Here is a 27349-nt window from a genome sequence, read left to right as displayed (position 1 = left end):
AAGATCTAATAAATTGCTTAGCATTTAGCCTATGATAATCATTTTTAATTTAGACAAATATCAACTTACATTGCATAAGGATATAACTATGATTACTATTATGCAGGCTAAGACGAATTAAATTAAATGTTTAGATTAAGAGGGCTTACTGTAGACAGCTGACAGAATACTTTTAGTATTTTTTAAGCTAATATATTACAAGAATCAAAACATTCGTAATGAAGAGGAGAGTTATTGTGAAAAAGGTAAAATCTAAAGTAACCGGTCAAGTGAGCAAGCTTATTTTTAAAGCAGAGGCTAAGATATGCTATGCATTAACAGGATTAACTTGCCATTGCGTATTTCAGTGTATTTGTCTGGCGCCTACCCTCCAACTCCTTGAACTTTGACACCGCCTCCTCGAAATTAACCCTTGTACTCGTGCTTTCTGTTGTGTTTTTGTCCAAATTTATTGTATGAAATGAATGAAAACCAAGATGCGGTAGGTCAATAACAAATATATTAACCCTATTAGCTAATGTCGTGATCGATTTTCGCAGAAAAAAGTCGTCGGCAAGCGGAATTCGGTGTCGTTCGATCATCAAGATCCCGGACAACCAAGATTCAGCTTCTCTGGAAGAGTACAGGAGCTAGTCGAGGGCTATAATTCGGCCATACAGCTGCTGGCGCCCAAGTGGCCCTGGTTTCTCTACCCCGGATATCTGACATACGCTGTATACTGGCGTTACGCCAAATATTACAAGGGCAAGTTGCTGCTGACCCCCATTCCGAACCGCCTCTACGATCTGCTGATCAAGAACGAGCTGATCAAGTCGGAGCATCTGGTGTTCGCCAGCCAGGAGGTGTACGACAACTATGCGGAATCGCCGGACGTCAACTTTGTCAACTTGGTCATCCGCGGGAGGAGGGTAAGGATCGGTAAGCCGTTAGCTTCAGATGAAGGAAATACGACCCAAACGGTTATCAAGCAAATGCTCCAGGAGGCGCCACATACCATTGTGGCCCAGATTCTGCCGGCTGCCCAGTGCCAACCCAATTGTCTGTATGTTCAGGTGGGTATCGAGTATAAATAAATGAAATATATGCTATAATTCTAATTTTGGTAAAATTTTAGGAGAACTTCTACGGCAACATATTGGATCGCTTTCGAATCCGCTCCAACTGTTGGGTGCAGGTGGAGCATTTTGCCGATGAGCAGACAATACCTGGAATAGCAACCAAAGCTCATGTGTACTTAATCGCGGATGCTCATGAACTTCCCGCCGAACTGACAGAGATTATCCTGAGCAACTATTTTAATACACCTCGGCTCATGCATCGTGGACATACCTACCGTATCGAGGTGAACGCGGAGTTGGTGGGCACTGCGACCTATGCCCACTATTACCTGATATTCGCTCACCTACGCCACGTCCACCTAAAGTGTATTCACCTGGAGACGAAGGGCAGCGAGTTCGAGCTGCAAGCGGTTGTAGCCAAAAACTTTAGCAACCTCGTTCAAGTACCGGCATCGCACAGTTTCCTGCCTCTTCAAGTGCTTGACAGCATGGCGATCGTTGAGAACTATCCAAGTGGTCTGCGAAAGCCTTATAAACTGTTGCGCTCCTCGGTAGATGCCTTCCTGCCAAAGAAGTCCGCCTGCCTGTCCTCAAAGCACATCTTTCCTGTGTTCCTGCTTCAAGGCGAGCGAGGATCTGGCAAATCGAAGCTCGTGAACGCTGTAGCCCAGGAGTTGGGAATGCATATTTACGGGGCAGATTGCGCAGAGATCGTTTCGCAAGTTCCCTCCCACACGGAGATGAAGCTAAAGGCCGTATTTGCCAAGAGCCAAGTTTGCGAACCGCTTATGATTTGTTTTCATAACTTTGAGGTAAGAGGTTTGCTCTCGAGTAAATTTACAAACTCTTTACAACATATATTTCTAGATTTTCGGCATAGACAACGAGGGTAATGAGGATTTGCGTCTGCTTTCCGCCTTCCACGTGCAGGTCCAGGAACTTTTCAACAGGGACCGCAAGCATCCGATTGTAGTGATGGCTTTGACTAGCGACAGACACCTCAAACCAATGATACAAGGACTTTTCCTGGAGATTATACACATTGATATGCCCAGCAAGGAGGAGCGATTCGAGATTCTTCGTTGGATGCACGTGCGCGAGTCTTTCAACGATGTAATCTACAACCAGAAGGCCATTGAGCAATTGCCCTTGTTCTCGCGGGAAAATCAGTCGCAGTTCATGTCACGCATTTCTCCCAGTTGGAGGGAAACGCTCAATATCCTGCAGGATGTGGCTGCAAAGTCACAGGGCTTTTTGCTGGGCGACCTACAGTTGCTTTACGACAACGCGGTTCGCATAAAGATTCGCAATAGGTTGGGTAGGAGCACCTTGGATATGTCCCACTTTGCCAAGAACCTCACCGACATGCAGAGCTCTTTCGCGGACAGTTTGGGTGCGCCCAAAGTACCGAAGGTTTATTGGTCGGATATTGGTGGTTTGGCCAAGCTTAAAGATGAGATCCAGAGCAGCATCGGTCTGCCGCTTAAGCATGTTCACCTGATGGGCAAGAATCTACGAAGATCGGGAATCCTGCTTTACGGTCCCCCAGGAACAGGCAAAACACTGGTGGCCAAGGCTGTTGCCACCGAGTGCAACTTGAGTTTTCTTTCTGTTCAAGGTCCTGAGCTATTAAACATGTACGTGGGCCAGAGCGAGCAGAATGTGCGCGAGGTCTTCTCCAGGGCTCGTACTGCGGCTCCTTGTGTGCTCTTCTTGGACGAACTGGATTCCCTGGCTCCCAATCGAGGTGTGGCTGGTGATTCTGGAGGTGTAATGGATAGGGTGGTGTCGCAGCTATTGGCGGAAATGGATGGAATGAGCGATGGCGACACTACTAAACCCATATTCATTCTGGCCGCCACCAATCGCCCCGATCTTATTGACCCCGCTCTCTTGCGACCGGGTCGCTTTGACAAGCTTTTCTACGTGGGACCTTGTTCAACTGCCGAAGACAAGGCAGCCGTTCTGCGTGCTCAAACCCAGCGATTCACTTTGGAAGCCGGGGTCGACATGGAACAGATTGCCGAGCGATTGAAGAGTGAAATGAGCGGGGCAGATCTGTACTCCATCTGCTCGAATGCATGGCTCTCGGCTGTGAGGCGCACCATAGACAGACACTTGAGTGGAGCAATAACAGAGAAGGAACTGGTGCCGGAGAATGTAATCGTGCAGGTGGAAGACTTCACGAAGTCTTTCAACAAGTTTGTACCCTCTATCAGCGCCAAGGATCTGGAGTATTTCAACAACCTTAAGGCTTCTTACAGTGTCTAAATTATGCGCAGCTGGTTAACTAGTTCTAAGAGTGAGTTTTTTACAGACATTTTTCGTTGTTTTTCAATAAACCCGTTGATAGTTCACAATTCCCAGCGAGCTTTCACTCGTTAAAACCATCCGAACCATCCATGGAACTCTCATATGAAATAGGAACCAGCGTGTTGGCGACTCTGATTACTTTGGAAGACAGCAGGAGGTAGGTGATCCCAATTAACCTTTGCGAAGAGGGTTCTTATCATCTCGGACAAAACTTCGCCCCATGCAGAGAAGGAAAACTGCGTCTTCTGATTTGAATGATCCCTGCTATGATCTGTACTTTATAATCTCGGGCTGATGAGGGATTCATTATCTACTTCAGCCGGCAGACAGCGTGCTTATCGCGATTCCCCGGTTTATAGACCCTGCCGGGCAAAAGCTGTTGATGCCGGCACCTAATCTCAGTGGATTCAGTGCGAGTCTGGGAGGTGCGTCAAGAGGTGTTGCCAAACATTGTATATTTCCATTCCCCTGTTATATAACGGCCATGGCTTTGGTGTGCGTGGAGGACTTTGAGAAGAAGGCTGCCGGACAACTGGAGAAGAATGCCCTGGACTACTACCGCAGCGGCGCCGGTGAGCAGTTTACTTTGGGACTGAATCGCGAGGCCTTCCGGCGGCTACGTTTGCGGCCTCGCTGTCTGAGAGATGTCTCCAGCCTGGACATTAGTTGCAAAATCTTCGGAGAGCAGATGAAGTGGCCTCTGGGCATAGCTCCCACGGCTATGCAGAAGATGGCACATTCGGAGGGCGAGGTAGGCAATGCCAGGGCGGCCGGAAAAGCCGGCTCCATCTTTATACTCAGCACACTGTCCACCACTTCGCTGGAGGATTTGGCAAATGGTGCTCCGGACACCATCAAATGGTTCCAACTATACATCTACAAGGATCGGTGAGATAATACTCTTTATATGTGTAAACAAGTACCTCTATATTAATTACTAACCTTTTAAAATTCAGTACCATCACGGAAAAACTGGTGCGCCGTGCCGAGAAGGCAAACTTCAAGGCGCTCGTCCTGACTATCGATGCCCCTATTTTTGGACACCGTCGAGCCGATGTGCGCAACAACTTCAGCCTACCATCGCACCTGACATTGGCCAATTTCCAGGGTATTAAGGCTACTGGAGTAGGGAATGCCGCAATGGGCGCCTCAGGCATAAATGCGTACGTCTCTAGCCAGTTTGATCCAACCATCACCTGGAAGGATATTGCCTGGCTGAAGAGTATCACTCATCTGCCCATTGTGGTGAAGGGAGTTCTGACTGCCGAAGATGCTGTGTTGGCCCAGGAGTTTGGATGCGCCGGACTCATTGTTTCCAACCACGGAGCCCGCCAAATCGACACGGTTCCGGCCTCGATCGAAGCCCTGCCGGAGATCGTGAAGGCCGTGGGAGAGAATCTGGTGGTTATGCTGGACGGAGGCATCATGCAGGGCAATGATATCTTCAAGGCTTTGGCTCTCGGGGCAAAAACTGTCTTTGTGGGTCGTCCAGCTGTCTGGGGTTTGGCCTACAATGGACAGAAGGGCGTGGAAGAGATGCTGAGTGTGTTGAGAAAAGACTTTGAGATCACCATGGCACTGATTGGTTGCCAAACTTTGGGAGACATCACGTCGGCAATGGTGGTGCATGAGAGTCAATATGCCAAGCTATAAATCAGAAACGTTTTAGTGTAAATTAAAAAAACTTATCAAACTTGCTTTTATAAATTAACAAACATGTCAATAAAAATAAACTTAAAACAGTTTCTAGCAATTAACATCTTTATCGGTTTCCTCAGGTGATCATTTTTATAATACGATTTTTAAATGTTTAGATGTCAAACATTTTAGAAATATGCCTATTTTAAAGTCAAATGAAGTTATAAAACCTTCATTAAAATGATAAATTAACTAGGGAAATTATAAATATAATGTTTAGCTACAACTATTTTGCATATTAGTTTCAAGAGTCTAGTTAAGCTCTTTTCAAATCAAAAGTTGTCTAATGCAAGAGATAATTGCGGGTTTTACATTAATATAAATTACTTAACTGACAAAACTCAATTTTTGAATGAGTGATAACAGAAACGGTAGATAATCGTCCGATAGCAATGCTCGAGCTAATCGATTAGTGTGCGGAACTCGTAGCTATCGCAAAGCTCCCATCTCTAAGAGGCATGTACATATAGAAAAAAATTAACAAAACGAGAGGCGATTAAAATACAATGCTAGACGGTTGGTACTGTAGATCCCTGGCCAACCAGGAAGATGGCGCTATCAAGGACGAGCCTCCGAGCGACGATGAATTCCCACCACCCGCCAGAGATCGTGTCCCGCCAATTTCCCGTGGAGCAGCACCCGCTAGCTCATCCTCGGTTTCCGCGGGCCTGGGAGCGGGCGAAACCGACTTTAAGGAGCGCTACAAGAACCTGAAGAAGAAGCTGAAGTTCCTGATATACGTAAATATCTAAAGTTGAACTTGGCCAACGGCAAGTCACAGCTTTTTGTGTTTACAGGAGAACGAATACTTCCAAGATCTGTTGCACACCAACCAACGCCGTCTGCTCAAGGTTTCCCGGGATCGCACCTTCTTGCTGGACCGTCTGCTGCTGTACGAGAAGCCTGCCAAGGACTCCAGCGACTCGGATGCCACCGACAGCTCCGATTCGGAGCCAGCATCAACGTCAGGTGCCGCCGGGGGATCGCAGATATCAAAGGACGCTATTCGGCGCAAGCACAAAGACAAGGGCGCACCGGGAATTCCAGGTGTGCCTCCGCACATGCCCACTGTGGGCGCCACACGAGGACGAAGACGGAAAATCCTAACCGGAATGTTGCCCGCAAACCATGGAATCACAGCAATCGCTGCCAAAAAACAACTTACCGCCACAGTTTCACCTTCGCAGCAGTCACTGCAACTACACAGTGCTCCAAAGGAGGTGTCGCCTGGCTTCAGCCAAGCTGAGATTGCCCGCCAGCTGCAGGAACGACGACCCAACCCGTTGGAGCTCATGAGTCCGGAGTGTACTTCGGCCACTGTGCCCACTACAATGCTCAGCGATGAGAGCCCCTCTAAGTGGTAATAGGTTTTACCCTTTCCATATTGGCTCACCAATCTAAAAATCGTGTTTTCTTAGTTATCCTAATGAGAGCCTGCAGCATCTGATGGAGGACGACTCTCACTCGCACGAGGTGGCAGCCGAGGAGTGCGTTCCCATGGAGTACACAAGTTAATATTCTTACTGGGCTGAATACTAAAAGCTAATAAATTCACTAGATTCATCTATGGTCTTCAGTTTAACGTACGTGTTTTACATTAGCTTTCTGGATTCAAGACTCCACGGGCTTTTTTAATTAGGTGGCAGTTTAAATAACCGCTGGGATTTCGTATCACCAACAAAAAACCATTTAATGTTGGACTATTTAATCGTGATATATTTAATTTTTATTTTATAACAGCAATTGGGTAAGCAACTTTTTATTAACTACATGTTTAAGTTTTCCTCTGAGTCTATGTAATGCTACAATGCGAGTAATAGAAATAAATAATAGCAAACATTTTCAAAAAAAGTTTGGTATCCCTGGGAAAGTGAAAATGTGATGGCGCGAAAGAGTCGGCCTATCGATAGACGCTGCACATCGACCGAAGTCGCAGCCCTGGTAATTGTGTGCCAGCCCTGCAGCACAAAACACCAATGCCAAACAACCCTGTCTCCCCAATTTATTTCGACGCGACGCGAGTGGAGAAAAACAATCAACTTTTATTTGCTAAGACGTGATAAATTGTGGCGCTACACCAGCTAATCGCTTCGAACGGACCGCTGGCGATACGGGTGCCACCAGATGAGCAGCTCGTGAACGATGGCGCTGAACAAGAGGAAGAGCCCGTACTCGGACGAAATTTCGGGCGCCGAAGTGGACTACAAGTTGTCATGTCGCTGCTGCTTGAAGACGAATGTGGAGTATCTCAAACTGGACTCGGTGGCGGTTGCGCGCAGCCTGGACCCGGCGGACGCTTCTGAGAAGATCCCGCTGCTCCGTTGCCTGCTCTTCTGCGTGAGCGCCGAGAATACGCCGGAGCTGCCGCAGAACATCTGCATCGAGTGCAGCAAAAGCCTGCAGATTGCTTACTACTTCCTTCAGAATGCCCTGCGTGCTCACGAGATCCTGTGCCGGAAGCTGTGTCCCAAGGTCTCAAGGAGACAGAATGGCACTTTGGCTCAAGAGCCAGCGCCTGCAGAGGTGTGTTGCCCTAAATGGTCGCCTTTCCAGCGTACAATATTATGTTTTCTCCTTTCAGCCGGGGTCCGAGAGGACACAGCTCCTGAAAACAATGCGGCACGAGTGCCAGGTCTGCGGAGAAGTGGTTTACAATCGCCTGGAGCTCAAACAACACATTCGTCAGCATGCAGGTACAGTTTGAATTTCGCCACAACCGTAATTTATTTAACTTGAAATGAAAATTCTTTTCCAGAGGGTCTGTCGTACAACTGCAAGCTGTGCAGTTTCACATCGTTGAAGCAACGCGTTTTGTTCGAGCACTATGTGACCATGCATAACATGCCCCTTAGCCAGGCAGAGGAGCACGTAAAATCAAAGCATTACCCAGCGCCAAAAGAAGAAGAGCTCAGGGCGGTGTGTACGCTTGAGGACATGGAGTTGCTGATACCCACCGTACTAAGGCCGGAAGACTATGTTCAGCCGCAGCCTCATATAGATAACGAGCAACTGCAAGACATTGAGCAGCAGCTGGCCGTCAGCATGGGTGAACCCGCACCGGCAGTGGACACCCTGACCTCCACCCTTCCGCCCATGGATACGCCCAATGTTAGCATCGGCACAGAGTACCTCGTTCTACCCGATGGTTCGCTGCAACAGGTTAACGGAAGCGGTAAGTTGAGCGAGCAAGGAGCAAATTATTGCAAAATGAAAAACTCATAATGATCTTTTTTTAGGCGTGGTCATCGAGTATATTGACGATAGCAAACCGAATAATTCGGCCAACGTCAATATAAGCCTACAAAATCTGCTGTCCAGCCAAAATGAACCTATGGACATCGATGTCAACGAATTAATCGTGGAGGATATGATGCCGCAGATAAAAAGTAAGATCATTTCCCGAGACTTAAAAACCGTTTCTACTATTTTTTGTACGCTTACAGTCAAGACAAAACCAGCCGCCAGCGGAACATCCATTTACAAGCACAAGTGCAAATTGTGTCCGAAAGCATTTTCCACTGTAGCGCGTCTAAAATCTCATCAGTTGACTCACAGCAGTTAGTTTATTCCACCTTCATTAACAGCCGTCGTTTATCATACCCGATGACTAATTCACTCTCTTTCAAACAGATCTGCCCAAATTTTACTGCGACCAATGCACTTTTTACTCACTGCGCAGCGCCGATCTTATACAGCATTACAAGATGGTCCACCATCGGTTTGATGAAAATGGCAAGTTCGGAAGGGATCAGGCGCAAGTTGCAGAGTCCCGCGTTTACTCGTGCGACATGTGTCTGTTTGAAACGTCCACCGTTAGCCAGTTGCGAATCCACTACAAGGAGCGGCACACGGTGCAACCCACGGAGGTGCAGCTGCGTCCAAGTTGGACGGGCGAGCCGGCAGCCAACCCTGCCCCAACAACACCGAGAGGCGTTGCCGCCAAGCAGCAGACTCCAGCTACGATATCAAATCACATCGACATCCCGTTGGGCATTAAATGTGAGTCTTGAGATCGTTTTAACCAGGGCATTTGAACTGGTATCAGTTTTCGCCGGGTTTTTGGACAGTTATGAAATTATTTGCAAATGAAAATTCTCACTGCTTTTCGTTACTTTAATGAGTATATTTTGTCCATTAGATTTTTTTTGAGCTTTTAACTCACTGTGCAATATTTTCTTTTTTTAATTTTTTTTTTTTGCGGTAATGTTGTGACAAACCATAAACCAAAATTCGGCACAGAAGTAAAATTGAATGTTTATCCTTGAAAATATAGATCATAGCAATCAAATTGGAAATTGTAAAATTTTTTGTACATACAAACTTAGCATAACACAGTGTACTTTTTAATGTATCGTGTATATCAAGGCAATGTCCTCTTTCTAGTAAATTGATGCTCATATCATAATGGCAATTAGTTTTTTGGCATTAACTATCGGGTAGGATTGGGGAATCCCTTTAGCCATCGCGCTGATGAAACTACAAAAACGTTGAGGCCTTTATTCCATGTAAATAAGAGCAAATCGATTACAAGTGGAGGGATTGTGGACTTTCGGTAAGGACTTTAAAGGAGCAGTTTATCTCGTTTTTGATAATAAGTAAATGTTCTTAGTTACCGTTGTTGTTTTTAAGTTACTCCAGCCTGCACTCTAACCAAATTTGATTTAAGTCCAACAGTTTAAATTTGAACACTCGTTTGAATTCCCCGGCTTTCCTTTAAATATGTTTCATATTGTTGGCGTGTTTGTAATGTAATATCTTCCAGATCCCTCTGCTGTTGTGGAAACGCAAGCGCCAGTGCAGCAACCGGTACATCAACCAATGCTCAACCCAGTGAAGCAAATAGAGCCGGTGGCCACAACATCGACGACCATCACTGAATCGGGCGACATCAATGTAGTGGTAGATGCGACGCCGCTCTTCTATGCAGCAACCTCCAATTCCCTGATTGTGACGAACCCGGCGCCAGTGACAACGGTGGTGGAATCCACCGGAGAAGCCGGCAACCATGCATTTGGAATCTTTCCCGAAATCTCAGAGGGAAATTTGCCGGTAAACGAAGCCGTACAGCAGACACCAGCAAACATATCTGGCAATTCGATGTTTGGCGACATGCAGGACTTCATTGACAACACCGATGTGGCTGCCATATGCACAATTCCTGCGGATGATATGCCCGTTGTGGATGGTGATGACATCGTGATTGATAATAACAATATCAGTCTGGACTTTGATGCCGAGAATTTGTTCGAGGACTTCGAGGAGGAAGAGGACGCAGTGGGCGAGGAAGAAGAAGACGTCGAGAACGATGACGAGAATGACAACAATGATGCTGCCACGGATCAAAATCTGCTGCTGACCAGCGACGATGATGATGTGGACGACTTTGATGACGAGCAGTCGAAGCATCTGCAGAAGCCCTACTGCATTTACTGCAATAAGAAGTTTACCAGCCAGTATAAATTCGAGAACCACATGTTTATTCACCGAGGTAAGTCAGCTGACTCGGTCACATAGCTCTAGTAACCCAATACTTATGCACATATCTGATTCGTCTTCAGGCCTGGCCCCCTATCGCTGTGAGTTGTGCACCAACCTTTACAACATGAAGCGACTGCTGATCAGACACTACAAAACTGTGCACAAGAGAATGCCCACGAGGGACATGGTCCAGGCGAAGGGCGATAAGGTTTCCGTTGCCCGCACCAACATCGAAAATCTGTATCCTGGCAGGATAAAGAGTAAGCTGCATGAAGTATAATTCAGTTTACAGCATCAGCAGTTTCTATTTACCTTCAGAACCAATGCTCATGTGCGCCAAGTGTCCGTTCGAGTGCGAATCAGATTCAGAGATGCGCAAGCATCTGAATGCCCACCATGGGATTAATGAAGGAGGTGAGTAAACAATATATCAACAAATGTGAAGCCATACTTGTGGTTTTTCTATCATTAATGATTATATTCATTCCAATTATTGTCAATTAATAAGTTTGTATTGTTTCATGAAAACTTTTTATTAAAGGTATAATTTATATTTATGCCTATGTTTTTTTGGAATTTTTCTAATATGATCAATTATATTTTCATTTTAGTGTCCGAGCATGCAAACGAAGTGTTTATCATTCGCAGTAAGTAATTCGGTTATTTTGATTGGTTTAGAAACCATTTACTTCTTTATGGCTTTATATTAATACCTCTTAAATCCAACAACAGAATTACCATTTGAATGCCCGCGCTGCATTCGATCATTTGCTGCTAAGACCACCCTTAGTCGCCATCTGCAGCGCAGTCATTTGGTGGACACAATTATAGAGATGCAAGTGCCGCAAAGCGAGGAAGCCACCACGACGACCATGGCCACATCATCGTTAACTTTATCTGGGCCAGAAAACGCGGTCATAGAGGATAGCCAGCATAATGAGATGATGCAGACGGATGTTGGGGCTGAGAAGATGACGACGGCTGCTTTAGGCAATGGCGATGGCAATGGTAAGAGCCTCAGTAGCCTTGCACGAATCAACTCAAATTCCCATTCCAACTATGCCCAACACACGCCAACGCATAATTCAAAAGATAATCTAAAAACGCTGTTGTTCGGCGACGAACAATGATCGTTGATTGTTGTTGTACTCACCAGAAGTAGCCGGCAAAGATGATGGATCAGGAGAACACGCGGAACCGGCGGTGCTAGAGGAAGAACTGGATCCCGTAACGTTGGACGCAGCCACCGCGGTGACTACAACAGCAATAGCAGCAGCAATATCAGCGGCAGCTGCAGCGGAAGCTAATTCGTCAGAGTCACCCGTTACAACCACAGCTTCATCGTCAACTACTCTCTTTCCGACGCCCACACCGTTTGATTTTGAATACGACATAATGAGAGACGAAGCCCAGCAATCGTCGCCAAATATCCATGACGTCTCCAAAGCCTTTACCGACAATGCCTCATCCAGCAGCCCAATTAATGAAAGCGACAAACTGCTGTCCACCACTGCCCTGGAAACTTCGCCAGCGAAGGGTTTACGCTCCAACACCCGTCTGCATCGCTCTTCCATTTACGTGTGTAAGCTCTGTAGCCAAACATTTGACGAGCTGGGCAAGCTGGTCAAGCATGAAATGGAGCTACACTCCAACACGGAACGATCTCGGTGGGGCTATCAGCACAAGTGTGCCATCTGCAATACATCGTACCGCACGCTCACGTTGCTCAAGTTCCACATGAAGCGACACAGCAATCGGAAATCACAGTGCAAGCTGTGCCCCAAAACCTTTGTAACAATCGCAGAGCTCGAGCGGCACACGAAGGCCAAGCACAGCAAGGATAAGACGCTTCGGTGCTCTTTGGATGGCTGCCGGAAGACTTTTGCCTTCAAACACCATTTGGTACGCCATCAAAATGCCTCACATTTGAGCACACGGTACATATGTCCCGTTTGCAATAAGGAGGAGCAGTCCAATGTGCATTTGAAGAATCATATGAGCATGCACAAAGGTGAGATAACCTACAAGTGCCCTAAGTGCGATCGCTCCTATTTGCGGCGTGGCAGGTGAGAAATTCAATTTATAATCGTTTGTAAGCCTTCTAAAATCATTTCTCTTACGCAGACTCGCAAGCCATGTTGTCCTAATCCATAATTTGCATCTCACCACCGAAGAGTTGGATAAAATCTCATCCCAGGCTAAGCGCCAGGCCGAACCTAACGATCTTAAAGACACGATGCCCCGGGCGCACCTGGGCCGTCGAAAGGATGTGGGTTGTGCAAGAGAAGAAAATGGGGAGCCCACAGGAGCTGATGATAATTCCAAGTAGTTTCAGTCTACGCTCTTACAATCAAGCAAAGTAATCGCACAATGTACAAAGTTTGATATAGTCTAAGTACTGTTCCTCTCCATCGTTTTAGCGCATCTAATGTCTTGAAGTTTTCCTGTTAAGTTGTACCCTAAGCCATTAAACACAATCTCTCATATAAAATTAGCTGAAATACAGACGAATGATCATTTATAGACAGATAGATTCCAGCCAGTGAAAGTGAAATTTTCAATGTATTATGTGGATTCAAAAGTAGGCTTGCACAAATGGCTACATGCAACTTACGGATTCGCTTTAGACATAACAATCCGCCACCATCTCACCGTCTTAAGGTGACAGTAATTAATCCATTCGATTCCCAAGCATGATTGAGGCAACCTCTACCAGCTGGCTCTGTAATGGCCAAAGAGAAACGCTTCACATATAGTGTTTAAAATTCTTCATTATATATATATATAATTTTTTTTTTGGCAAGCGGCTCTTATGAGTCGTGTATTTTATATAATTACGAGCGATGTCATGGATAGAATAACCCAATAGTTTTAAAGAAAGAAAGATTAGTAATCTTCAACGATGTTATACTTATAAAATAAACATACATTAAATAACTTTTACTACTAGATTCGACCAAAATTGCATTTATATTGCCTGCTTAGGTCAAGGAAGCTCCTTCTTAAAAATGTTCCACTTCCAGCTCCACTGGTTTTCCAGGCTGAGCAACTGCTGGTAGGAAACATAGTCATCCTTAGCGAATTCCTTTAGGCGGGCCAACTGCATCATAGCCTCTTCGGTGGAGTAGATAGGCTCTATCAAAGTCACGGGATAAGGCTCATCACAATCATCCTTATTCGATATGGGTTCGCTTTTGACCAGAATGGCCTCGAACTCCTGTAGATCCAGGCTGTCGCCGGTGGCATTGTAACCGATGTTGTGTCGCTTCCGCCATTTCTCCAGCCATCCGGAGGATGCGGAGAAATTGGAGTAGCCCAGTTCCACCGCTATCTGCTTGGCCTTCTCCCGGACCATTTCCCCTGATATGGGTATGTTTTCGCTCCGAACTCGCGAGAACCAATCGAAGCACATCTCATCGATCTGGGCGCCCCGCTGACTGAGGGGATTCCTTCGCATCTGGTTCATTTTCAGTTCTCCGGTCAACAAACCCTCTTTAATCGACTGTTTGTGCTTCAAAATGTCTGCTGCTTGTGTCTTCCCAATGTTAAATCTGCAGAAATTCGTTACTTTTACTTATTCATTTGTATGTATGTATGTATCAAGCATTGACCTTACCTCTTAGCCAGATCCCGAACCGTTAGCTTATTTCGCTCCTGGGACCGGATTACCTCCATTTTCTCCTCCAAAGTGAGCAGTGTTCTAGTTTTCCTGACTCTTCCCGGTAGCATATTTGGAGACGAACATTACTAGTGAGCGATGAACACTATTATCTGTCGAAATTGGTGGAACTCGCTGCAAAATTAGACAGTTTTCTTGTCCGCTCAAGGGAGTGTCCGTCCGCCCACATATACTCGGTGCAGTGTGACCAGAGCGAAAGCACGTACAAAAGGCGAGGGCGTATGCAAGTTTTTTTTAACGGGGGTTAATGGGCGATAAAGAACTTTTTATTTTTAATTATTTCTAAAGAATACTTTTGTCCAGTATTGTAGCTATTTTTGAAGGCGAACCGCAAAGGCTATAGCCCCTGAAACATTTTCAGATCAGCGACTGTAACTCAAAATTTACTGCCCGAACGCAACAGCCATTGTAATCATGTAAGTATATATGCAATACACCTGCAAATTGGCTCCCATAAGAAGTGGATTAACCCCGGACTCCTTTGGCTCCCATAAGAAGTGGATTAACCCCGGACTCCTTTGGGTACGCCCTTGAATCTAAAAATACGCTCCTGGCAGCCGGCATGGGAACATGTGTGACTCGAGACACGGTCACACTGCTTTTGATCACAAAAGAGCGGTATAAAATACAATACACATTGTTTGCCGAACATATTTTGAAACGCCTACCACAAACTGATAATCCAGCGCAGAGGAGCATCTTGATCAACCGCAGCGCCATGGACGCTTCCGTACCGGGTCCCGCGCTGCTGGCCATGAACAAGCTGAACAAGGGCTCCAAGTGTCGAGCGTGTCTATCGGTGGACCGGAAAACCGTGCAGTTGAGCGCCGAGGTGCCCAACCTGCAAAAAAGTCGGACCTACGCCCAGAGTCTGAAGCAGTGCACCAACCTGGACCTGCGGGTCATTAGTCCAGGTGGCTACCTGTGGCCCATGCAGATCTGCGTGCGGTGCTGTCGCGCCCTGGAGGTGGCTATGCACTTTGTCGAGATGGCCCTGGAGTCGAATCTCAAGCTCCAGGCCGAAGCTAAAAGCGTAAAACTGCCCAGTCCCACTGGAGAACTTAAACGGAAGGCCAGCAACGAAACGATCCCCTGGAACCAGTTTAGCCAGGAGTTCGAGCAGTTTGTTGAGGGCTACGAGGGTGCGACTACGGGTCCCATCGAGGAGAATGTCCTCTACATGCGAGGAACCAAGGTTCCACGACTGGATGTCGACGCTTCATCGAGCAGCAAGACGGCGCCGAAGGAAGATGAAGGTACCCTTCTTGATTTCTTACCTTAACATGTACCCTAACATACATAATTTCACCCCGAAAAAGTAATTCTTTTTGATGTCAAGTACGACACCAATGATCTGGAGGAGGAAGACGAGAACGACGGCTCGGATGCCAAAAACAATGAGACCTTCTTTGAGAACAGTATTACACCTGGAGAGACTGTTATGGTCGTATCCGTCGCGGAAAAAAATGGTGAGAATAATAACAATTACAGTTTCAATAACAAAAACGGCGATGTGACGGATGAGGAGTGTGACCTTATACAACGCGCTCTGGAGATGACTCTAAACGACGACGGTTGTAGCCAAAGTCCCAAGAAGGACCCCAACAATGAAACTCAGATGAAATGCAAGTATATCTAAACTATTTATAGCCTTTTCATAGTTATCAATTCTTGCTTTCTAGCCAATGGAATAGAGGTCTCATCTCCACTCTTAATTAAGCTGGCCACGACTAGCAGTACGATGGCCAATATACCCATTCTGAAATGCAACATCTGCCAATACTCGCATACCGATGCGGAGCAGCTACAAATTCATTACAAAAGTATTCACAAGATTTCTATGATCGAAGACGATATAATTGGTCTAAACAAAAGTGAGCTGCTTTTTCTATTTACTTCCTTGCACCGATCCTATGAGTTTTGTTTCAGATCAAAACTTCAAGTGCCGACCTTGCAATAGTTATGAGACGAAAGACAGGAATGAAATGCAGAAGCATCTCATCGAACATCACAAAATAGATGGTGATTTTGGTAGGCTTTAACATTCGGACTAGGAGATCCATTACTCAATGTGTTTATCCACCAGAAATGTACTGCTATATGCAGGCGAATTGTCCGGCTTGCGACAGGATCTTTAAGGATCAGCGCTCGGCCAGAAAACATTACACCAGGGTGCACACTCCAGTGCAAATTGCTGTGTCGCCAACGGAAACATACGCCTGCACGGCATGCGACAAGGTGTTCAACCAGAAGGCCAGCCTGCACAGCCACCAGCGTTTCTGTCAGGTGAAGGATGTCGTGCACTGCAGCTTCTGCGATCAGCAGTTTAACAGCATGCGCAAGTACGAGCTGCACTTGCAGCAACTTCATGCCGTGGAAACAGTACACGAGTGTGAGATCTGCCGGCGGAGCTTCAAGAGCGCCGAAACCCTAACCATGCATCGCAAGCGGCACTCGGAGAGGCACTTTCAGTGCAGTAAGTGCTCGCTTAACTACGTTAACTCGGCTGAGTTGCGAGTGCACTACGAACGAGCTCACGTCAACGAGGAACCAGTGAGCTGCCTAACCTGTGGCAATCAATTCCAAAATATGACCTTGCTACGCGAGCACGAGCAAAGAAGTCACCAGAAGTCGAAGGTCTGGCGCTGTGAGGTGTGCAACTTTGAGACGAAGACCAGGTGGCGAAGGCGTCAGCATCAGTACGAGCACATGGATTACCCGTACAAGTGTCAAAATTGCACCAGCGAGTTCGCTGATCGCAGCAAGTACGTAATTTAATCTATCAATGGGACCGAAATTCCTAACTATGCCTGTTTCAGATTCCGCCAACATTCCAAGAAGGTGCATGGCATCGAGCTGAGCGACGAGCAGTTGGCTGAAATGTTCCGCGAGAAGAAGGGCTACACCAATCGTCACGATGCATTCAACAAGTCGATCAACTCGCTGGAGATTCCAGGCCTCACGGAAGACTGTTTTACAGAGCTGGAGAGCCTGGGCGTGGATTATGACGACATAACTACAGATCTCTTTGCCAGCTCCGCCACTCTGGACAACCTGCTAAATTTGATACCTTAAAAACAGGCGAAGATCAATCTACCTGCATAGAATTTACAAATTGAAACGGCACAAATACTAGCTGACGAGAGCAAGAAGACTGTCTGCACTTTACAAATCGCCCTAACCGAAATAGCATTAATACACCACCACTGTTTAAGTTTGAACAACTATTTTGCTCAACAAATTCAGATCTGAACATTCATATATATGTATTCACAGTGAAACCATGATATTTTTGAAGTCACAATCTCAATAAACAAGGACACACGCGTTTCTGAAGCGCACAAAACTCCCTTGGGTTCGTTTTACACTCTGTCGGAGTTTGTATTTAAACTATTTCAATTTCAATAACTAATTAACGCCCTGGATGAATTTTGAGAGGAAGTCGGTGGGCTTGGGTTCTTGCGACTCTTTCCAGTAGCGCATGATATGGCCCTTCTGTTTCCAGATCTCCACGGATTCCTTAAGCTCCATTTGGCCCTGCGTAAGAGGATATGATGACCTTCAGCATTTATCGTTTGTGGATGGTTTTACCTTGATGACCAGCATGTCGATCACCCGGATGTCGGTCACATTGCGATGCTTTACGAATTCCTCGCGAAGCTTGTCCCGGCACTGTTCCACGGACATGGGAATGTCGTAGTCCATGACTGCAAGGGTATGGATGGCATTATATGGCGTCGGGATACGGATGCGCACTCTGATGACATAACCAGGAGCACTTACCGATGTAGGGAATCTGGCGGTACCAGGCCTTGTACAAATTGAGGGCGCGCTTGCGGGCCTCCTCCCGGTCCACGGACAGGATGGGACGCACCTGCTGCACGGCTCGCTTCACGGCTTCACGTCCGGCCATTTGATTTGTTTTTATTTCTTTCTGTTTTTCCTACGACCGAATTGCTTCAAGCAGAACAGTGTGACCGCAGTTCAGTATGCACAAATGGACAAAAGCAAAACTCTGTTAAAATATTTAAAAAAAATTATTTTTGTATTTGTTTCAATAAAAAATGTTGTTTGCTTATAAATTTTGATTTCCCTTAATTCCTACGGTTTTTCTTTTATGAAAAGGATAACTTAAAATACCCACAGTAAATTTTGTAATGTAAGAAAAGTTTGTAATTGGATTTCCTAAGCGCTCCACAAAGAAACCAATAAAAAATCACTTTAGATCTTAAATACTTGTTAAAACTAAAATAAATATGCTACTTTAATTAATTTTAGTTTGCCAACTTGTAGTATTTTTTATCGTAAGTAAGAGAGATGAGACTTCCAACTATTTCTTTACTTTAGTAAATTCCTAATATTCAAGGAAGTACATTTTTTGTTACCCATACCAAACAAGAATCGTCGAAAAGATTGCGATTTATTAATGTATACAACTCGCTGCCTTTTCCTTAAATCTTAGAGTTCTTAAAATACGTATAATGATCGGAAGTCGGTGGTTCAAAAGTCCAGTATCAGCACACCAATCGGTAGGATATGTACCGCCCCGCCGTCTCAGAGGAACGGATGATCTTAACCACCTGGCCGCGCTTGAGTCCGAAGTATCGGGCCACGGGATCGCCCGCCTGGATCCTCATCAACATGTTCTCCTTCAGTTTGTAACGGCTCAGCAGCTCCTGTTTTTCCTCGACGGTCATGACCACGTGCTCCGGGACCAGTTCGTGCTCTGTGATGTTGATGAGCAGCTCGGATTCGAGGAACTGCTCCAGGATGTACTTGGGGGCCATATCCACGAGAGATTGTTTGGCGGAGGGCGTCATTCCGCCCTGAACCACAACGATGGCCCGGTGGATGTTCTCTTCTTGCATACGGGTGCAGTACGTCTTGATGGTCTTGATGCCGATCTTTGGCTCCTCGGGGAAGAAGACAAACATCTGGTCCGTGGGATCGTCATTGTGGGCCACCAAAACTATCAAATCGGAGCGAGCGGGCCGCTTTTCGCTGGGCTTGTCGCCAAACATCTCCTTGAACTGCTCCAGAGTCTGGTCCAACTCGTCTTGGGTCACCAGGTAACCCCGATCGTGGCTCAGCTGCATGATGGTCTTGCGAATGCGCCACAGCTTGTAGGTTTCCGCTTCGTCGTCCATGGTTATTTGCAAAAATTTACAATTTCTAAATTATAAACAGAGCACGCGGATGCGATAGTAGGACCAGAGCGTGCCGCTGCCAATAATACCATTCGACAGCTGCAGCAAATACGAAAGAGGTTCATTGGTCGCATATTTAGCGAATACTCAAACCGATTTATAAGAGTGGTAATAATTTGGTGGTGTAATAATTTTAACATTTTTAGCTCGGTAATGAAAAAGTTTGTACCGAAATTAAAAGCCACAAAGTTTAATTCAAGTTAACAAGTGATTTTTTTTTTTTGATTTTGGCTCCCCTTTTTTAAAAGCAGTAGACCTTTAAAAAAAGGACCAAGAATATAAAGGGCACCTTGTACGGAGCGACCTTTAGAACCCAAAGGGTACGGCGCACCTTGTACGGGGTACCGTACACGAGACACCTTGTACGGAGCACCGTGCTCGGATCACCTTGCATGATTGCATCAGTAGAGTTCAAGGGCTAATAGACTTATAGGAAATTAAATTAAAAATAGAACGAAAATTAAATATGTATATTAACCGATCGCTGGATAGACAGACAGGTCCAAGCAATTCATTACAATTGATTCTAATTCACAAGTGCATTTTTTTTTTTTTGTAAATGAAGAAGGTACACCTTTTGTATTTGGTTAAGAAGATCGATCCCTTTTCCAACTGCTTAGGTTTAAGCATGTTGGACTTTAAAAAATTTTTTATTGGTCCAAAATATATTAAACTTTTAAGATGTAACCGTTAACTCAATGGATATCTGACAATGTCTTGTGGTTTTCCATTTTTTATTATTTTCCACACCCATTTTTAATGCAATCAAAATGTGATAAACATATATGTATGTATATATGTACATATGTACATAACATATGTATGAACTCCCCAGCTCACGTTTAGTGAGCCCTAAATGAACCCAACTCACTTTCCTTCCAATATTTTACGTGCAACATTCAATTAGGACGCAGACGGGCAAATAATATGCTGCGGTGGCATGCCGCTCTTCTTATCCTTTGTCTGCGTGCCGCTCACTAAAAATGCCGTTAATATTTCCCAGCCCGCCTTTCCACACATTTTCCATCCTATTTCCCACTGCCGAGTGCAATTATTTGGAACATCATCGGGTATGACTTTCGCATCCGCACGTCGCCGACGCACCATCGTCAATGACTGACAGTTTATTTAATAGAAAATTCGCAATGTGTATGGGAGCTGGTTTGGCGTTTGTTTTCCAAATAGTTTTTCCTCGACGGCCTCATACGACCGCGAACGGCATTGACAAATTGTGCAGAAAATATGCATAATAAATGAAGCCACGCACTTTGAACTTTTGCAGTTATTAAAAGCGGGGGGCGTGTGGAATTCCTCACGAGGACATGACTGAATTTAAAGACACTAACAATAAATACTGGGTAAGTGGATTATGTTTCTTAACTTCCATAAACAGCGTTCTTTAAATTACTATCATGATTTATGTGTAAAATTAGAATTTGTGTGACAAAGTTATTACATAAAACTCAAAAGTTAAAGGGAGAAAGGAAAGATATTTTTCTCATGAAGATCTCAAAAATCTTATCTAAAATATGTTGTTCATGCATCTTGAAATCTTGCTGGTCTGGACTATGTCTCAAAAAATAGATTCATATGTCTGAAATATTTTTGTATCTCTTTTTGTATTTTTCCATTTTCGATAAAGGGCTACTTGTGGCTATCCAGATTAAGAAAAATCCCGAGCCCCACTAGCAATAGTTTTCCCTGCGAATGCATTCTTATACTCCTACTTATTTGGAATTTATTGGTTCCGTCACCCATCCCCAGCGCGATGATATTGAAATTTCGAAGTTGCCCAGCGCTCCATATGGAGCGGTCATATACCAGACCACATTAAAAGCGGGCAGAAGTGCAGGCTACGCATGGCGAAAACAAAGTTCCCGAAGTGAGGGAGGGGACGAAGGGAAGACGGGGCGAAGGGGGAAAAGTGGCGAGTATAAAGGGAATCTAATAAAAATCCACTTTGTGCAAGTATGAAAAATGAACGATGAATTGCATTATAAATGCAAAAATATTGCAGGAAGCACGACACCACCGCTGGACAAGCGCGTCGGAAAATCTGATCAAAATTATTGAGGCGCACGGAATGGGTAAGTCGCGGAAGGGGGCGGTGCTGGGGCACTCGCTGCAGCGGAACGTGGCGCACTTGCAAAGTTTTTGCGGCGACGCTAAGCTGTTGATAACGCAGATGATGACGACGCGATAAGCGCGGCGATAATGTTTGGGGCGCCGCCAAAATCCCCAACTTCAGGTGAGTCGGTGGAGCAGAGATGACGAACATGGGGAGTCCTGCCAGGGTACGAAGGATGTGTACCTACAATCGCACGAGGGATAACCAATGGCTTCTACCATATATTACATTTCAGATTGAAATAATTCTTTTTCATGGCTTGCAGTACTGAACTATAAGGATAAACTGTATGTGGATTTTCGTCCCTTTAATATATGCACAAAATTTAAATGCTATGCTCTTTATACAAACATAATCATTTATATATGTGAAAGTATTAAGTGTATGATCCTTTTAGCCTTTTCCATACATGCAAATAAAAATAGAAGTACCTTCGGTAGTAAACGCTCGATAATGATAGCCCATTGTACCTTTTCCAGCCCTCGATGAGAGCCGCCTGAGCTCCAATTGGCAAGGACAAAAGCCAGCATGTCCTTGTGGCTGTGGTCGTGGCTCGTCGTCCTGTGCGTGCGCTGCATTGAGAAATTCGTTGGAAATGGCATTTATTTTCGGTTTAGCTGATGACGAGCCACGGATAATGGCGCGGGGATAAAGCGAGCGAGCATCCAGGCAGACGAGCAGCACCGGGAATTTATAATTATTATTTCAGCTGGATGTGCTAGAGACTGCAGTCTGGCCATTGACATTGGGCCAAAAACGGGCAAAGCAGGAAATTCATCACTGCTTGTGTACTTAAATCAGTGTGCAGTTCCTGACCTTATTGTTTAACCTCGTCTCAAAAGAGCATACCTAACACTCAATGTTAATGCCACAAAAAGTGGTTAAATAGTGTGAACTTCATGATCATGAAAACTTATATAAAATCTCTTAGTTACAAATTAATTATAAAGATTTAAACCGTTTATAATTATAATCAATACAAAGCTTTTTAAATGGCCTTCGGCAATAAATGTATTTTAGTAGTTATTTAATAAGGACCATGTCACTTATAGTTTATGGTTCCAAAAAGGGGATAACTTCATTGAATTTATGACGATTTTGCAGGATCAACTTACTGTTAAAAATCAATTATAAAGTTATTGGATTTAATGGTGATTGCTTTTCAGTCCATCTGATGCGTAATTTATAGGGATTTTAAACGAAACATGTATTGGTACGTTTAGGGTGAATGTTGAAGCTTGTGTTTTTTGCTCCGGGTAGCTTTAGGTTAATTTCTGCAACTATCAATAGCATTTCAGTCACTGCAGTCCCCAGTGTCCTGGATTCGCTTTGTGCATAAGTATTGTGAAGAATCGAGCTTAGGGGCAGGTAAGGGCTTTATCCGGGAGCTGCAATCTATCGGTGGCAGGCGGCAGCAATCACAGTGAACTCCCTGCCGGAATCGCAGCCCTCTGACCCACGCTCATGCCCATGCCCATGCCCATGCCGTGCAATTATTTGTATAGGAATTTAAATTGAATGTCAGTCTGTTTGTTTCCATAACATACACACTGGCACTGGCACTCGCACTCTCGCACTCGCACATTGCTGACAGTTTAAGGAACATGTGGAGGCAGCCAGGAGAGGAGGGCAGGCAGGGCGAGCAAGGGATGGAAAGGAAGAAAGTGGTCCTGGGACCAGGACATTGTCGCACATAAGCAGTTCTTTGGTTCCTTCGACGCTGCCGCTCGGTTCCTTGTCTGCTGTAAAATTCCAAATTTGTTTTATTTGATTTCTGCGCTGCTCTCGCCCGATTCCCGATTCCCGCTTCCCGTTTTCCCCTCCTTGCTTGCAGCAGTCGGAGATCCTGCTGCATATTTCCCTTTATGCAAAATATATGCTATAAATGGCCCCGCCCCACCGCCTCCATTCGAAATCTCGTGTCACATGTCGCACGCAGTTAGGTGCCCTCGTTGTTATTGTAATTGTTGTAAATGTCGCCCAGCGACAATATCGCATTTGCATATTTCTGTGCCAACACAGACGCGCACATGTATGTATATGTATGCAAGTATACAAGTATGTACGTGTGTGTATGTTTGTAGTGCACCCTGGTTACCCTTTACTGCCCACGTTTTGTGCATTTTTACTTAATTTTATTTGTATTGGATTTGCGCCGCTGTCTCGGCGAGTCCTCCTCTGTGCAACGGAGCTCATCGCAGTGCAGAGCAGCGCGATTTCGGAATTCTGCAATTTGCACAATAAATTTTAATTCAATTTACTGTTAAACTCACCCAGAGACACAACAACTAACTAAATGCGGACGCGGAAGTGCGCATTCTGGCATGACAATCGTCCTCCGGCAGCCCGGGAATCCCGCGATTCAGGCGGCAGGGGAGGAGGACGTGGTGCAGCCGGAGATTACCATCAGCCAAGGGCTACAGTGAAGCCATGGCACGGGGGAATAGGTTCAGGATGGGTTCATGCTGATGAAATTGGGCTGCTTCTTTAATTTGAGATATCTGTTTCTAAGTACACGGTTAGTAGTAACAAAATATTCCAAAAAAAGGATTTGTTGCAAGTTTTCCGATGAGTGCGAATGTAATTTAGTAAGCTAAACCAGTTTGAAATTACCATGTTTTATATTAGCCTGGTAATTCCACCACAATTTGGGCTAACCGTAGCCAAGCGCGGAAACCTTCGTCCTGCGACCACAGGACCAATCCGCCGTTAGTTAGAGAACTTTATGTCCTGCAGGACCGCGAAACGGGCAATAAGTTGCGCTTATTATGATAATGGGTGCGCATGTGCAGCCATTTTGATTGGGCTGCGGCAGGATTGCAGTGGCAGTGCTAAATGCAACGCCAGTTATCAAACGTAAGTGAATTGAATGTGCGCAGCTGCATTGTTGGAAACCGGAAACGGAAATGGAAATGAGAATGGGAATTGGAATGGGGATGGAAACTGAGCTACGCAAGCGACTAAACTAATTTGGAATTGTTGTCAAAAGTGCGGGACAGTTTTCGTTGTCTTTGTGTTTTTTGTAGCTATTTTGTGCCTGACTCTTTCGCTTCGCTGCCGCTGATGTTGCCAAGGGTATGGAGCCAAAGCCGCAGGATCAGGCCCAAAACCGGGACGATCCTGGCCCGCAGAATGAGCCGCCGACCATAGTGTGAGTGTGTTGTGCTTCCGTTTCCCTTTCGGATCAATATAAAGGCTACTTTGCAGCCAGTCCATGACCTCTTTCTACATCTACAATCCGTACGAGAAGCGCAGTGTGGAGGTGCCCCTAACGTGAGTTTTATGTGCGATATTGAAGGATGCGAATAATAAACTTAATGAACATATGGCTTAATTTGCCATTTCACCCAAAGTAACTGTGACGCCTTCATTTCCCTGCTGAAATGTGTGATTGGAACGGGCATCCTGGCGATGCCGTTGGCCTTCCGGTGCTCGGGATTCGTGGTGGGCGCCGTGATGTCCATTCTACTGATGATACTCCTGACGTACTCCATCCACTTGCTGGTCTGTAAGTGGCTACCTCGACCAACCGGATCCCCTCTTTAAATACCTCACGACTTCAACAGATAGCTGGCATGACGGAGTGCTGTCGGAGACGCCTGGTTCCTCAAGTTTCCATGCCGGAGGCCGTGAGGATTGCGTACGAGGAGGGTCCCAAGTGGGTCAATTGCTTTGGCCGGGCCGCTAGTTTTCTGACCACTTGTGTTTTGGTCTTCGGTCAGTTCCTGCTGTGCACCGTTTACCTGGTTTTCGTGTCCAAGAACTTCAAGGAGATTGGTGACCATTATGGTGAGAGGTACAACGAAAGGTATTATGTGTTGGCCGCCTGTTTGCTGCTTTTGCCGCTCTTTATGATACGCCGGTTAAAGTATTTGGTACCCTTGAATTTGGTCTCTAACTTCCTGCTATACGCCGGATTCGCCCTTATCATGTACTATCTGTTCAATGGTCTTCCCAATATTAAGGATCGCGAGCTGGCCACGCCTCCAGTCGAATGGGTTGAATTCTTTGCCATCGCCGCCTTTTCCCTCACAGCCGTGGGTTCTGTAAGTTTCATCACTTTGTGTAACATATCTTGAGAACTTCTAGGATTCCCATTCTCCAGATGCTCGTTGTTGAGGCCCATATGGCACATCCGCAGAGCTATCTGGGCCTCTTCGGAGTTCTCAACCTTGCAGTTTTGTTCATCCTGCTGTCCAACATGTTTTTTGGCATTATCGGCTATTGGCGTTTTGGGGAGAGTGTCCATGCCAGTATTACCCTAAATATTCCACAGGATGAAATGTGCGTAATACAATTGTTAGTTAGCTTTTCAAACTATTCAACTGAATTTCATTTATTTTATTCAATGCGATAATATATATTCTTACGTATATATATATTTATATTTTCTGCGTAGCCTTTCCCAGTTCATAAAGGTCTTCATAGCCTCTGGAATATTTCTGAGTTATCCTCTGAATGGATTTGTAGTGGTCACTGTGATCTTTAGCGACTATGAGAAATCGGAAGCGAATGAAAGGAATCGCACGCTGATGGAATACTTAGTTCGGTTAGTGTTCCTATTGCTAACAGGTGAGTTTTACACTTAAAAAAAGAATATTAAAAACCCACCACTGGACTTCTGCATTTTCGTAGGTGCAGTGGCGATTGGTGTGCCCAATCTAGCGGCTCTCACGGAACTGGAAGGCGCTTTTTCGCTGAGCAACCTGAACCTCCTGTGTCCGGCACTAATCGATGTGTTCCTGAACTACAGCGTGGGATATGGCCGGCTGATGTGGAAGCTGATTCGGGATGTAGTACTTATCCTGATTGGTCTTATTTTTGGGACAGTGGGCTGCACGGTGGCCTTGAAGCAACTGATCTGTGATTTTCAGTTGACACTCAGCAGTATGTAGGGGAGACAGGGCTGCACTTTTGGATTTTCTCAGCTTCTGGAGCTTATTGTTGGAAATAAAATCGGATTTACCAAGTTGTCTGCCCTCATTCCTTTGAGTTTTCGCGCTTAAGAACCAAATATTTGGTTGCTTGTTCGGGGGCTTTTAATTAATTGCCAGCCAAGTGTTTGCCGGCTGCTGGCTTATCCCCTATTAAGTCGGTTGTCTAAGCTCTGGCGGCCGCTCCTTGTTTGCTCAACGTGGCGTATGCTCGACTGGGCTAGGCGCACATCAAGTATACGCCACGTTTAATTAGCTGAGCCCAGCTCCTGAGCCCAGGATCCGCCGATCATTTAAAATGGAGCCCTCGGCTCGGGGAACTGTAATCAAATGCAGTGAAGGGCCAGGACCACAAGTCCCAGCTTCGTTTGCGCCTGGTTTGGGGGTTTAAAATTGAATTCCTTGCCTCAATGGAGCGCAAATACAAAAGGCAAAGTTGCCTAGCTGCCGCACAATAAACTAAAAGACAAATACACAAATACGAATTCCGAGCCAAGAAGAGGAAGTTAAATCCCTGCCCGTCCTGCAGCTCTACGTACACGAGTACCTATATAATTTTATACATATATATATATATATGTATATGTATATATAAATAGGCACAGGAAAAGCAACTGGCGACGGCGGCGACTGTTGACTGCGCCAGTGTAAATAGCACGGCCAGCGAAATACAATAAAAAATAAATACGAAAAAATAGTCCTGCAGCTCCTCAAGGAACTGCACGAAGGACAAGGAAGACCACTGCAGCAAACACACAAAACACAATTTCCATTCTTCAAATAGAAATACACAAAAAAAGTAAAACCGAGTGGAGGCTAAGAATAAAACGTTGCGACTGCCAGCGACAGCAGCC

At 45.5% G+C, this 27349-nt stretch overlaps 9 protein-coding genes across 21 annotated transcripts; 6 read left to right on the top strand and 3 right to left on the bottom strand.

Moving 5' to 3' along the window:
- Positions 1-140: 140 nt before the first annotated feature.
- Positions 141-3528, top strand: LOC120445340 (peroxisome assembly factor 2). Of its 4 annotated transcripts, none has more exons than XM_044005823.1 (5): positions 141-245; positions 348-481; positions 540-1052; positions 1115-1870; positions 1926-3418. In XM_044005823.1, exons 2-5 carry the CDS (start codon positions 461-463, stop codon positions 3327-3329), a joined length of 2694 nt encoding a protein of 897 aa, XP_043861758.1. In that variant the 5' UTR covers positions 141-245; positions 348-460; the 3' UTR covers positions 3330-3418. The 4 variants fall into 4 exon arrangements, with proteins under 4 accessions (XP_043861758.1, XP_043861757.1, XP_039481610.2 ...); XM_044005822.1 differs by lacking the exon at positions 348-481 and having other exon boundaries at positions 201-245; positions 1926-3360; positions 3412-3528; XM_044005824.1 differs by having other exon boundaries at positions 213-245; positions 322-481.
- A 200-nt stretch (positions 3529-3728) lies between these two features.
- On the top strand, positions 3729-5113 carry LOC120445341 (peroxisomal (S)-2-hydroxy-acid oxidase GLO5). Its single transcript, XM_039625677.2, has 2 exons — positions 3729-4259; positions 4328-5113. The coding sequence occupies exons 1-2, from the start codon at positions 3754-3756 to the stop codon at positions 5022-5024; spliced, it is 1203 nt and encodes a 400-aa protein (XP_039481611.2). The 5' UTR covers positions 3729-3753; the 3' UTR covers positions 5025-5113.
- A 384-nt stretch (positions 5114-5497) lies between these two features.
- On the top strand, positions 5498-6651 carry LOC120446608. Its single transcript, XM_039627648.2, has 3 exons — positions 5498-5809; positions 5867-6429; positions 6488-6651. Exons 1-3 carry the CDS (start codon positions 5576-5578, stop codon positions 6582-6584), a joined length of 894 nt encoding a protein of 297 aa, XP_039483582.2. The 5' UTR covers positions 5498-5575; the 3' UTR covers positions 6585-6651.
- A 377-nt stretch (positions 6652-7028) lies between these two features.
- LOC120447224 (transcription factor E4F1) lies at positions 7029-13038 on the top strand. Of its 4 annotated transcripts, none has more exons than XM_044005770.1 (13): positions 7033-7592; positions 7651-7762; positions 7825-8241; positions 8306-8455; positions 8513-8626; positions 8700-9068; positions 9832-10557; positions 10628-10807; positions 10866-10961; positions 11159-11194; positions 11280-11555; positions 11707-12613; positions 12672-13038. In XM_044005770.1, the coding sequence occupies exons 1-13, from the start codon at positions 7212-7214 to the stop codon at positions 12874-12876; spliced, it is 3969 nt and encodes a 1322-aa protein (XP_043861705.1). In that variant the 5' UTR covers positions 7033-7211; the 3' UTR covers positions 12877-13038. The 4 variants fall into 4 exon arrangements, with proteins under 4 accessions (XP_043861706.1, XP_043861705.1, XP_043861704.1 ...); XM_044005769.1 differs by having other exon boundaries at positions 7034-7592; positions 11704-12613; XM_044005771.1 differs by lacking the exon at positions 12672-13038 and having other exon boundaries at positions 7029-7592; positions 11640-11846.
- Positions 13039-13298: 260 nt separating this feature from the next.
- Positions 13299-14436, bottom strand: LOC120447222 (tigger transposable element-derived protein 6). The gene is made up of 2 exons (XM_039628741.2): positions 14164-14436; positions 13299-14098 (listed from the first exon to the last, which is right to left on the bottom strand). The coding sequence occupies exons 1-2, from the start codon at positions 14274-14276 to the stop codon at positions 13534-13536; spliced, it is 678 nt and encodes a 225-aa protein (XP_039484675.1). The 5' UTR covers positions 14277-14436; the 3' UTR covers positions 13299-13533.
- A 325-nt stretch (positions 14437-14761) lies between these two features.
- LOC120447221 (zinc finger protein 175) lies at positions 14762-17572 on the top strand. The gene is made up of 6 exons (XM_039628740.2): positions 14762-15482; positions 15546-15851; positions 15909-16100; positions 16156-16257; positions 16313-16991; positions 17046-17572. Exons 1-6 carry the CDS (start codon positions 14789-14791, stop codon positions 17299-17301), a joined length of 2229 nt encoding a protein of 742 aa, XP_039484674.2. The 5' UTR covers positions 14762-14788; the 3' UTR covers positions 17302-17572.
- Positions 17573-17582: 10 nt separating this feature from the next.
- LOC120447223 (NADH dehydrogenase [ubiquinone] 1 alpha subcomplex subunit 6) lies at positions 17583-18215 on the bottom strand. The gene is made up of 3 exons (XM_039628742.2): positions 18010-18215; positions 17818-17933; positions 17583-17763 (listed from the first exon to the last, which is right to left on the bottom strand). The coding sequence occupies exons 1-3, from the start codon at positions 18137-18139 to the stop codon at positions 17635-17637; spliced, it is 375 nt and encodes a 124-aa protein (XP_039484676.1). The 5' UTR covers positions 18140-18215; the 3' UTR covers positions 17583-17634.
- A 415-nt stretch (positions 18216-18630) lies between these two features.
- LOC120446648 (DNA-directed RNA polymerases I, II, and III subunit RPABC1) lies at positions 18631-19460 on the bottom strand. The gene has a single exon (XM_039627719.2). It carries the CDS (start codon positions 19371-19373, stop codon positions 18741-18743), a length of 633 nt encoding a protein of 210 aa, XP_039483653.1. The 5' UTR covers positions 19374-19460; the 3' UTR covers positions 18631-18740.
- Positions 19461-24540: 5080 nt separating this feature from the next.
- LOC120445449 (glutamate transporter polyphemus) lies at positions 24541-26530 on the top strand. Of its 7 annotated transcripts, none has more exons than XM_039625890.2 (7): positions 24541-24712; positions 24769-24834; positions 24915-25065; positions 25128-25607; positions 25667-25845; positions 25961-26110; positions 26197-26530. In XM_039625890.2, exons 1-7 carry the CDS (start codon positions 24639-24641, stop codon positions 26426-26428), a joined length of 1332 nt encoding a protein of 443 aa, XP_039481824.2. In that variant the 5' UTR covers positions 24541-24638; the 3' UTR covers positions 26429-26530. The 7 variants fall into 7 exon arrangements, with proteins under 7 accessions (XP_039481824.2, XP_039481823.1, XP_039481821.1 ...); XM_039625889.2 differs by having other exon boundaries at positions 25961-26133; positions 26203-26530; XM_039625887.2 differs by having other exon boundaries at positions 25961-26133.
- Positions 26531-27349: the final 819 nt, after the last annotated feature.

This window comes from Drosophila santomea, chromosome 2R (assembly GCF_016746245.2).
Source record: "Drosophila santomea strain STO CAGO 1482 chromosome 2R, Prin_Dsan_1.1, whole genome shotgun sequence".
Lineage (NCBI taxonomy): Eukaryota > Metazoa > Arthropoda > Insecta > Diptera > Drosophilidae > Drosophila > Drosophila santomea.
Note: the sequence above shows the minus strand (reverse complement) of the source record. Positions and strands in the feature narration are given on the sequence as shown.